Source organism: Notamacropus eugenii, chromosome 7 (assembly GCF_028372415.1).
Source record: "Notamacropus eugenii isolate mMacEug1 chromosome 7, mMacEug1.pri_v2, whole genome shotgun sequence".
NCBI lineage: Eukaryota > Metazoa > Chordata > Mammalia > Diprotodontia > Macropodidae > Notamacropus > Notamacropus eugenii.
In genome coordinates this window covers 82,369,493-82,381,509 of record NC_092878.1, presented here as the reverse complement: position 1 = coordinate 82,381,509, position 12,017 = coordinate 82,369,493, and the positions used below count along the sequence as shown (strand labels likewise).

General features: G+C 37.4%; 1 protein-coding gene across 26 annotated transcripts in view; it reads left to right on the top strand.

Annotated features, from left to right (window-relative positions):
* NEK1 (NIMA related kinase 1) overlaps positions 1 to 5,162 on the top strand; it is a 162,556-nt gene extending 157,394 nt beyond the window's left edge. For all 26 annotated transcript variants that reach the window (XM_072623342.1, XM_072623352.1, XM_072623353.1 and 23 more), the window contains one exon: positions 3,827 to 5,162. In XM_072623342.1, coding sequence (XP_072479443.1) covers positions 3,827 to 3,840 — 14 coding nt within the window. In that variant the 3' untranslated portion in view covers positions 3,841 to 5,162. The remainder of the gene's footprint in view (positions 1 to 3,826) is intronic.
* Positions 5,163 to 12,017: the final 6,855 nt, after the last annotated feature.

Sequence of the window (12,017 nt, the reverse complement as noted above, 5' to 3'; positions counted from 1 at the left end):
CTGACCCTAGCCTATCCATTCCTTCTTATTTTGTATAATTCTTGTCCATGCAATTCCATAAATCCTATACGAAGGAACAATCCATATCACAAGAGCCCACTCTCAAAATCTGTCTAAGTGTCATGGTTCTGCAGTTTTCATCAATGAGAATAAAATCCTATCCCACCTGTTCCCTTTCTGCCCTCTCTCCCACAACTGCCTCTTCAGATTGTGTTAGGCTAGTTTTTTGCTTTCATACATTTTTTGCTTTTTGTGGGGTTGTTTTCTTTTAAAGAACCAATTTGCTGCTGTTATAATCATATGTAACGTCATCTTCTCGTCTTTATCCTTTTTTAAAATTTGTTTTCATTTTAACCAGTCTGAATGTACAACTTCTTTCCTTAAGTGACTCCCACATCTATAACCAGACACTCCTTGTCTACTGGAAAATGAAATTTATTATATTCTGTGTTATTGTTCAGTGTTTTCTGCATCTAATGCCATCTGATGTGCTGAGGATGTATTCGTGATATAAAATCGTGAGTCCACTGAGGTGGCACAGAGCCTCTGGCGTCTTTTGTCTCTTAAATTTGAGTCATATTATTTGTTGTCCTCTTCTGCATCCATCTTTGCATTAAAGTCAACACATTTCAGACATATGTTCGCTTAGTTTGGAAAACCACAGAATCTTCCACATTCCAAGGGACCTCACAAGACATCTTGTCCAACTTCTTAGCCAAGACTCCATAATCCTTGGTAATCTCAGTAAGTTCTTTTTTCATCCACCTATTTTTTTTTAATAGATCTCTGTAGCATTCTCATTGAGAAAGCCCTATCAAATTCAGTGTGCAATTTTATCTACAAATCAGCAACATCTAGAGAACCCTACCACTTTTATAGACTTTGTGTAGCATATCATCTGCAACACAGGGAAACATCTTTAAGTAAATACTTCCGTACAGTGCAACTGACAAGTTGTCATCCACTTTCTACTTGAACAACTCCAGGGAGGAGGGGCCCCCTACCAACCCATTCCACTTGAAGCTATCTCCAATTGCAAGGAAGTTTTTCCTCATTATAAATTTTAAATATGTAACTTGTACCCGTTTTTCCTAGTTTTGCCCTCTGAGGCCGGGCAGAACAAGTCTATTCCTTCTTCTAACTATATCAGCATTCTGATATTTAAAGACAGCTACCAAGATGTACTCTGAATCTTCTTTATACTAATCCTTTCTTTTCAAGGACTTTCACTATTAGGATGCATTCCTGTTGATGCTCTCTAGCTTATCAGTACCCTTCCCACAATGCGGTACCTGTAACTGAAAATGATAATCTAATTGTGGCCTGACCCAGTACAGATAGTCACTTCCCTTGTCTTGAACCCTACACTTCTGTCACTGTATCCTGTGTTTGCAAGAATACTCTTTCTTAGTTCCCATGTCACACATTTGATGATGTGACAGATGCCTGTCTAATGAAGCAGTATACCCAAACAAATGTTGTCAAGAATATGTTTGCCAAAGATCTTATACACCTAATCGTAAGTATTTTAAACCAAAAAAAAAGAAAAATAAGAAAAGGAAAATGCATAGTCTGTGTGTACATGTATATCTGGAACAGAGGCATGATTTAGTAATGATGAGAGATTTCAGTTATCCAGATATCTTCTGAAATCTCTTTCTTTCTCTGCAGAAAGTAGAGCAGTTAATAATATCTTGACTTGCCTTAGTGATATTTTGTACTTCAAAAGGTGGAAGGGCCAATCTTATTCACACTAATAGGGAGAAACTGGTTGCTAGGATGGAAACAATGGGAACTTTGGGAAGAATGATCATTCCTTTTCTTGGAGTATGTTACAGAGAAGTAAAGGAAATCCAAGTGAAGTATGACTTGCATCATAGGTTTTGGGAAAGCAGATTTCAAAAAGTTCAAGATAAAAAGATAAGATTCCCATGGACTAAATCCTAGAATGAGTGGGGGAGTCTCAGGAATGACATTCTGGAGAGACAAAGGGAATTGATCCCATTGAGGAAGAAAAATGAGATTTGTTTGAAGAAACTAATGTACATGCATAAGAAACTCACTAACCAACTTTGATTTGAAAAAAAACCCGCAAATCAGAAGGTATCATTCTGCATTGGTAGAAAGTGTTTCCTCTCCTAAGAGCTCATTACCTTAATGAAATCATAGGGTTAATCCTCTATCCTTTTGTCCCAGTATAGCTTTTTTAAAAATTCTTTATGCTTTGCATAGCTTGCCTCACCTGCTTCAATTCATTCTGAGGGTTAGCATTTCTGAAGCTGTTTTTATAAGACTGTGCCATATAAAGAATTAGAAATTAAGGGGATACCCATCAATTGGGAAATGGCTGAAAAAGTTGTCGTATAGGATTATGATGGAAAGAAATGATGAGCAAGATGTTTTAGAACAACCTGAGAATACTTATATGAACTTATGCAAAGTTAATTGAGCAGAAACACTGAACATTGTACACAGTAACAGCAATATTGTAAGTACGATCAGCTGTGAAAGATTTAGCTACTCTGATCAAGACAATGATCCAAGACAGTTCCAAAGAATTCAAAATGAAAAATACTGTCCACCTCCTGAGAGAGAACTGAAGAACTCTGAATACAGACAGAAGAATACTCTTAAAAATTTCTTTATTTTTATTGATTCATTTTGTATGTTCTTTTTCAGCATGGCTAAGGAAATATGTTTAGCATGACTTCACATGTATAATCAAAATCGAAGTACTTGCCTTCTCAAAGGGGAAAGGGGCTAGAGGGAAGGAAAGACTTCAGAGCTCAAAATTGTAAAAAAAATGATTGTTAAATTTTTACATGTGATTTGGGAAATATTTAACAAAAATAGTTTTAAAACACATCTATGAAGAAATACACACACATACACACATACACATGCTCTCCTTTTTGTTCCTTCTGGGGAAGGGTAAACATAACTAGTACCTTCAAATAATCTTCATATAATGTGAACACAAGGCCTTTCACCATCCTGTTTATTCTCCTTTGGACATTTTCTGGTTTATCAACACTCCAGAACTGTTTATCCTGGACAGAGAAAAAGCTCTTTTCAGGTAGTTGAAATAATATAATATAGAAGAAGGATTAGGTCCCAGAATATAGAATCAGGAGTAATGGATGGAAGGTTCAAAGAAGTAAAATGAGGCTTGATGTCAAGAAAACCTTGCTTAACAATCAGAGCAGTCTAGAACTGTGCCAAGCTCCTCCCACCTTACAGGTCCTCAGGCAGAGACTTCCCAGACTCTGCAGGTTTGGTACAGCAGGGATTCTATGTTCTTTTCTATCAGGATTCTTTTATAAATGTGAGGTCTTTGATGTTTTTATATAAAAGCTTATTAAATTTCTTCTCTTCTAAATTAGTTTAGAAAATCAGCTTTAAAATGTTAAAGCATTATAATTTAAGAAAGACATTAATGGATTTTAGTTAAGTTAGACAAAAGAAATCTTACTAAGTTTAAAAGAATTTAAATAAGGTGACAAATAAAAGTGGTGACAAATTTGTTATTTGAGATTAGGTTAAAGAGAGGTCAGTGTAAGGTGTTAAAAAAGTAATCCAACCAAGATACAGATGTGCTACAGAACTAGCTGGTATGTACTTGCTATATAGTTTTGAATAGAATGCTACATTGATGGTACATGTCACATGTAATAATTTAAAAAATAATATGTGGGACACAATAAAATGTGGCAATCATGAATTCTGGATTTGGACAAACTAGTGTTATTTAAAGTTAAAGAATTGATCATTTGCCTGAATACCCATATTTCTGGTTGTTAATTTCTGTTTTCCCTTCCTCCTACAGATAATGATGAATAAATCTGACTCAGGACATTCTTTCGCCTTCTGCTTATGGGAAATCGTTGCAATTCTGCCCAGCCAAATGACAAGATTCAGTCAGAAATGTATCAAAGACTCTGTAAAATAAGAATATCACCGTTAAGATGGGCGTGCTGATTGCATGAAGGAGCCAAGGAAGCATACCATTTTAAACTTAAAATAGTAGTGCTTTGTCTTATTTTCTTTGTTCCTTGAGTTTAAAAGTTAGTTTCTATTGAATATGTATGTGTGTGTCTTTGTCTATACAGAGACATATACTTCATGTCAAACCATCCACAGCTTAGCAGGGACCCTCGGCCAAGAATGGACTTAATGATTTTAAAGAATATTTATCATGAAATAAGGTAGCATCAACTGTTGCAATATGGCTGAAAAACTGACCCATATTGTGAAAAACTTACATTCAAGTACTTAAACTTTTTTTCCTAGACAAATGCTAAAAGGCAGTTTTTGGTGTTTGTTGCTGGGGGTTTTTTTAAATAAGCTAAATTTACTAAATTAATTAATCTTGTTAAGATCCCTCTTTGAATACTTAACATCTTTGAGGATGATGTTCATATCCTAATCTATATTGTAACCAAAAATGTACATTTTCTCAACAGTATCACCCAAACCAACCTAACAGATACAAATTGAGATGCTGTTCTAGAGATCATTGAAAGTTTTGATTTGCAAAGGATAGATGGAAAATTTTATTCTTTAATGTCCAAAAAATACAAGCTTCTTCAGTTATTTTTATTTGGACTGGAACTCACAGAAGTGCTTGGAAATTTGCCTGCTTTTGTAACATTGACCCAACATGTAGCTTAAAAGCAGCATCCATCTGTGTTTTCACCTCTTATCCATAGTTGTTACATGAAAAATGATTTAGTAAGAAAAGGTGTTTCCAATCCCCATTTTTACTTTTATATAAATCATTTCTTGCAATCAGCATCTCAGTGGGAAAAGATCATTTGATGGTTTCCTCTATTGCTTTTCGTTACAAGAGGATCCAGGTTTCACAAAGTCCAGTAGTTTTTTTTCCTTTGAGGTGATGACCACATGGCACAATCTCTACCTGCAACAGAGCTAAGAATTAGATAGGAAATATCTGCCATCCAGATAGAGTATGTTAACCTTTGAGCAAAGGCAGCCTGATTGGCAAAAATCTCACAAGTTTAAAAATAAAAATAATCTTGGCAGCAGCACTATGTTGAAGTTATTATGTATATTATTTTTAACATTCAAAAATAAATATTTGATTTTTGTATATTTCTTTACTTTTGTGAAGTTACTATTAAATTTTTTCTTACCTACCAGAAGGATGCCTGATACCGTTTGTCTTCTCCTTATTGACACTATGAAAAGGCCAGCCTAAAAAGATCAAGGTCTCCCATTGCATCCTGGGCCATCTCCAGTCATCTTGATGCATTGATGAATATCTGGTCACTGGACCCAGATGGCTCAGGAGGAGAAAGTGAGGCTGGTGACTTTGCACAGCCCTCCCTCACTCAAAACAAAGTCATGTGCAAGTCATGTCATCATTTCTTGGATGTCATGGTCTTCTTCAAAAACAAAGGACTAACACAGACTGTGAGTAGACCAAGCTGCCTCTCCCCTTCCTCTGGGACTTTAGGGTTTACTGGCCAAATGCCCTCCCTGTCTCCCTTTCTCCCTTCTTTCTTTCCTCCTCACTCCCAAACCTTAAACGCAGGGCACTCTGAAGCCCATATTCTGGACAACAATAAGTCCCTGCCAAGCTTCACTTAATGACTTGGCTTAAAGTGATTGTCACTAATAACAGTGTCTGTTGATTGAGTTATTTTTCTTTTGTTCATTAAAAGGGCCATTCCCTGACTATTTCTTAAAGAGGCCTATTCACTCAATGAGTGTTACCTCTCTCTGAGTACCTGAAAAGGCCAGCTTTAAAAGGCCATGGTCTCCCTTTGCATCCTGGGCCATCTCCAGTTATCCTGATGAATATCTGGTCACTGGACTCAGATGGCTCAGGAGGAGAAAGTGAGGTTGGTGACCTTGCACAACCCTCCCTCACTCAAAGTCAAGTGCAAGTCATGTCATCAATTCTCTTATGTCATAGTCTTCCTCAAAAATGAAGACAGACAATATGCTTTTTATAAAGAGCTATGAACACTTTATATGCTTGTTGCATTAAATTAATGAAGTAACACATCATTCTCTTTTTGTACATACTGAAGTAATCTTTTTGGCACCAGATAATTGATTCTTTTTTTGGGGGGGGGGGGGGGACACAAATGAGTTAGGTGACAACTTGAACTGTTTATTTCAATTGAACTATATGTTTCAATTCTCCAAAATCCTGAAAGCTGTGAATTATTTTGTGACTTCAGGTAGCTAAGTGGCTCAGTGGATATAGTTCTGGATCTGGAGTCAGAAAGACCTGAGTTCAAATCCTACCTCCAGCACTTACTAGCAGTGTTACCCTGGGCAAGTCACTTAACAGACATGTAGATTAGTTTCCTCAACTGTAAAATGGGGACCTACCCTCTCAGGTTATTGTGTGAGGATCAAATGAAAATATTTGTAAAGTATTTAGCACCATACATAGCACATGGTAGATGCTTAATAAATGCTTGCTTGCCTTCTTCATAACTTGAGTTTAAAATTAATTCTTAACTAGAAATGGTGGTATGTGCCAATAGTCCCTGAAGGAATAGGGATGCTAGTGAATTCCTTGCGTTTGGAGGAGTTCTGAGCTGCAGGAGAGAAGATGCCAGTAGGGTGCCCACACTATGTCTGAAGCTGGGGACAACCAGGCTGCCTGACGAGGGACAAAACTCCCCAGGTCAGAAACAGCAGGTTGATGCTTCCAGACTGATCAGCTATGGAATTGGGCCCATGAATAGCTACAGCCCTTCCAGCCTGGTCAAGAGAGGGAGAGCCTGTCTCAAAAAATAAGATGATTTTCAGATGATTATACAACTATGTTTATAAAAGAAGTATCTCTTTGCCTTTCACATAAATACATGCAACAACAAAAAAAGGTAAGTAAATATTAGTAGTGTCAAAAGAATGTTAGCACTACGGCTACATATCATTTAGTTCAAATTCTCTTTTTTTTAAAATTTATTTATTTAACTTTTAACATTCATTTTCAGAAAATTTTGGATTCCAAATTTCCTCCCCATTTGTCCTCTCCCCTCACCCCAAAACACTGAGCATTCTAATTGCCCCTATCACCAATCTGCCCTCTCTTCTATCATCCCTCCCTTCCCTTGTCCCCATCTTCTCTTTTGTCCTGTAGGGCCAGATAATTTTCTATACCTCATTACCTGTATTTCTTATTTTCTAGTAGCAAGAACAGTACTCCACAGTTGTTCCTCAAACTTTGAGTTCCAACTTCTCTTCATCCCTTCCTCCCCACCCATTCCCTTTGGGAAGGCAAGCAATTCAATATAGGCCATATCTGTGTAGTTTTGCAAATGACTTCCATAATAGTCATGTTGTGTAAGACTAACTATATTTCCCTCCATCCTATCCTGCCCCCCCATTGCTTCTATTCTCTCTTTTGATCCTATCCTTCCCCAAGAGTGTTGACTTCAAATTGCTCCCTCCTCCCATTGCCCTCCCTTCCCTCATCCCCCCCACCCTGCTTATCCCCTTTTCCCCCACTTTCCTGTATTGTAAGATAGGTTTTCATACCAAAATGAGTGTGCATTTTATTCCTTCCTTTAGTGGAATGTGATGAGAGTAAACTTCATGTTTTTCTCTCACCTCCTTTCTTTTTCCCTCCATTAAAAAGTCTTTTGCTTGCCTCTTTTATGAGAGATAATTTGCCCCATTCCATTTCTCCTTTTCTCCTCCCAATATATTTCTCTCTAACCGCTTAATTTCATTTTTTAAGATATGATCCCATCTTATTCAATTCCCTCTGTGCTCTGTGTGTGTGTGTGTGTGTGTGTGTGTGTGTGTGTGTGTGTGTGTAATCCCACCCACTACCCAGATACTAAAAAGTTTCAAAAGTTAGAAATATTGTCTTTCCATGTAGGAATGTAAACAGTTCAACTTTAGTAAGTCCCTTATGACTTCTCTTTGCTGTTTACCTTTTCATGCTTCTCTTCATTCTTGTGTTTGAAAGTCAGATTTTCTTTTCAGCTCTGGTCTTTTCATCAAAAAGACTTGAAAGTCCTCTTATTTCATTGAAAGACCATTTTTTCCCCTGAAGTATTATACTCAGTTTTGCTGGGTAGGTGATTCTTGGTTTTAGTCCTAGTTCCTTTGATTTCTGGAATATCCTATTCCACGCCCTTCGATCCCTTAATGTAGAAGCTGCTAGATCTTGTGTTATTCTGATTGTATTTCCAAAATACTTGAATTGTTTCTTTCTAGCTGCTTGCAATATTTTCTCCTTGACCAGGGAACTCTGGAATTTGGCCACAATGTTCCTAGGAGTTTCTCTTTTTGGATCTCTTTCAGGCGGTGATCAGTGGATTCCTTGAATACTTATTTTACCCTCTGGTTCTAGAATCTCGGCAATTTTCCTTGATAATTTCATGAAAGATGATGTCTAGCCTCTTTTTTTGATCAAAGCTTTCAGGTAGACCCATAATTTTTAAATTGTCTCTCCTGGATCTATTTTCCAGGTCAGTTGTTTTTCCAATGAGATAGTTCACATTATCTTCCATTTTTTCATTCTTTTGGTTTTGTTTTGTGATTTCTTGGTTTCTCATAAAGTCATTAGCCTCCATCTGTTCCATTCTAATTTTTAAAGAACTGTTTTCTTCAGTGAGCTTTTGGACCTCCTTTTCCATTTGGTTAATTCTGCTTTTGAAAGCATTGTTCTCCTCATTGGCTTTTTGAACCTCTTTTGCCAATTGAGTTAGCCTGTTTTTGAAGGTGTTATTTTCTTCAGCATTTTTTGGGGTCTCCTTTAGCAAGGTGTTGACCCGCTTTTCATGCTTCTTTTGCATCTCTCTTCTTTCTCTTCCCAGTTTTTCCTCCACCTCTCTAACTTGAGCTCTTCCATGGCCTGAGCCCATTGAATATTTATTCTGGATGTTTGGGATACAGAAGCCTTGATTTCTTTGTCTTTTCCTGATGGTAAGCATTGTTCTTCCTCATCTGAAAGGAAGGGAGGAGACATCTGTTCACCAAGAAAGTAACCTTCTATGGTCTTATTTTTTTTTTCTTTTTTCTGGGCATTTTCCCAGCCAGTTACTTGACTTTTGAGTGTCCTCTCCACACCCACCACGCCTCCAGATCCACCCAGGCAGCACTTGGGGGCTGAGATTCAAATGCTGCTTCCCAGCCTCAGGGCTTTTGGCTGGGGCAGGGCTGCTATTCAGTGTGAGATTAGGTTCAGGTGCTCAGGTGGGGGCAGGGCTGCCACATGAGGCTCAGTTCCCTCAGGGGGTTTATGTGGAGACCTTCAACAATGGATCTGGGCTCCTGCCTGCTTTGGGAGCCCCAATCTGCTACTGCCTCTGCTGCTGCCTCCCAAGGGGGCCTGAGTTATGGGGACACCCCACTCCCCTCTTGGCAAGCAGAAAAGACCCTCTCACTGACCTTTGGCGCCTGTGGGTGGAGGGACCTGCATGGCCACTGGAGATTCTGCCCCTGAAGCCTGCTTGGATTGGCTCCTCTCGGTGTGGCACTGCCAAGGCAGGGCTGGGCTCTGCTTCGGGTCCAGGGCGCGACGGACCTTTCATGTCAGTTTTTCAGGTCTCTCTGGAACAGAAATCTCCTCTGCTCCATTGTTCTGTGGCTTCTACTGCTCCAGAATTTGTTGGGAGTTCTTCTTTACAGGTATTTTATGGGCTCCAAAGTCCTCTTTTTTTTAATAATTTAGTTTTCAAAATTCACTTCTGTAAGATTTTGAGTTTTAAATTTTTCTACCCTTCTCTTTTCTCCTCCCTCCACAAGACAATGTACAATCTGATATCAGCTCTACTTATACGTTCATATTAAACATTTTCACATTAGTCTGTGCCATAAAGAAGAATTAGAATTAATGGGAGTAACCACAAGAAAGAAGAAACAAAACAACAAAAGAAAAGGAAGGCAAATAGTCTGCTTTCACCTGCATTCAGACTCCAAAGTTCTTTCTCTGGATGTGATAGGATTTTCCATCATGAGTCTTGGAGTTGTCTTAGATCTTTGCATTACTGAGAAGAGCTAAATGTATCAAAAGCTAGTCATCACGCAGTGTGGCTGTTACTGTGTACGGTATGCTCCTGGTTCTACTCATGTCACCAGCATCACAAATTCCTCTTTTTCTAGAAAAGGAAATAGATTTGCTTCTGTTTGGTCATGAAGAACCAAAGGTTCAAAAAAGGTCCTATCCCAGGAGTTGGTGTTAAAAGATTTTTTTTTTAATTTAGCTTTTTGGATAAATGTGTATTATGGATATAACAATTCCTCTTTAACAAAAAGTAATGATAAAAGATTGGGCTTTTGATTTCCATGATACAGGGAGCTCTCAGGTGAGTAAACTATTATCAGTTCCTTCTTTGCACTTGAGTCTTAGAGAGTGTCTGAAATCACTGAGAGGTTATATTGTCATACAGCCAAGTGTGTGTCGGAGACAGGACTGAAACATGGGTCTTCCTAGCTCTATCAACTATATCATGCTGCCACTTAAAACCCTCACTAACAGATTAATTGAAGGAAGAAACAGTTTCTATTGGTGAGATATCTAAATTAACTTGCACTCCATTTTTTAATTACAAGTTCATAAATTCCTATACTTACAATCAGAAGGGACCTCAGAAGTCATCAAAGTCCAACCATATCATTTTACAGATGAGGAAACTGAGACTCAGGTTGAATTTGAGTGATTTTAAATATATAATATTTGGTCAATTTGGAATTATAGTTTATTTAATATATCTGACTGTCTTAGTCCTCTTACTGATTCTGGAGTTAGGAAAAACTGACCTAAAGTATTGTCTCTGATACGTTAACCCAGGCTCTTCTCCGAAGGTTTAAAGTTATCAAAAGAATTGCTGTTCTGATTAAATAAATGTAGTTCTCTATGTGGATAGAAAAACAGGGCAAGAGCCCCCTTTCCCAAAGATAGTTAATGTAAATGACTGGTTCTAAAATGTTTGAAGATAATTTGTATACATGTTTTAAACATAGTTTCTACAATGTTTTGAAAAGAGAAAGTTAACTTTAACCCAGTGGCAAAACCCTTTGACTCTTATTATGGTAGGTGCTCAATAAATTTTCACACTGATGAATATATGCATCACTACCTGACAAGTAGGTGCTTAATAAATGCAGATTAATCATGATAAACATGATTTTACCTTTTCATGTCTTATTAAATACTTTTAAAGTATTCAAAGTAGCCTCAGTAATATAAGGGTACTACTAACATAGAAGAAAACCAAGTTTTTTCTATAATCCCATCAAATGATTACAAGGTGAAGAAAGATATATTTTCCTTTAACATGAAAATTGTCAACTATAGTAATGGCAGGAGAAAATTTCTGAAAACAAGTGGAATTTTAGAGGGTAGGGAATTATAAACATAACTAAAATACTAATATTCAAAATATGGCAATAAATTGTGTGAAAAAAATGAAGCCATGGAAAGGGTATCTTCAAACTTAATCCCACCTTTAAAGAACTATAAAAACTTGACTTTTTCCAGTTCTTCATCCATTTACCCATCCCCTTATCAGGACCCTAACTAATTGGTTTAATAGAAGGAGAACCTCTGCAACCCTTTAATAAGAGTAGTGTGCTTATAATGCTGGGAATGTATGCATTATTGGAGGCAGTTCATTATGCAAACAAAAAGTTGGAATGCCTCCCTGAAGAATTTGATTTCCCCAGTTCACCTCTATCAAGGTCAGGGGATCCTAAGAGAAGGCTTCATACTGTATAGATTTTCACAGATCATGTCTTGTTCCAATCAGTTTGTGCATAAGTGTCATACTGGACTCTTCCCAAAATTGTACTGAAGTTATAATTCTTGTAAACCAAAAGAAAGAAAAAAATCCAGATGAGCCATACTTTCAGTTGACTTGTAATGATCAATTCAGAGTAAAAGTAAACTATTTCTTAAATTTCTTTGATGGAGAGTGTTAAAATAGAGAAACCCTGCAATAGCATCAGATTATTATTCTGAGAAGAACAATCTGAGTGAAAAAGAAATGTAGATGTCTTTTGTGATGAAGTTTGCTTTGTAG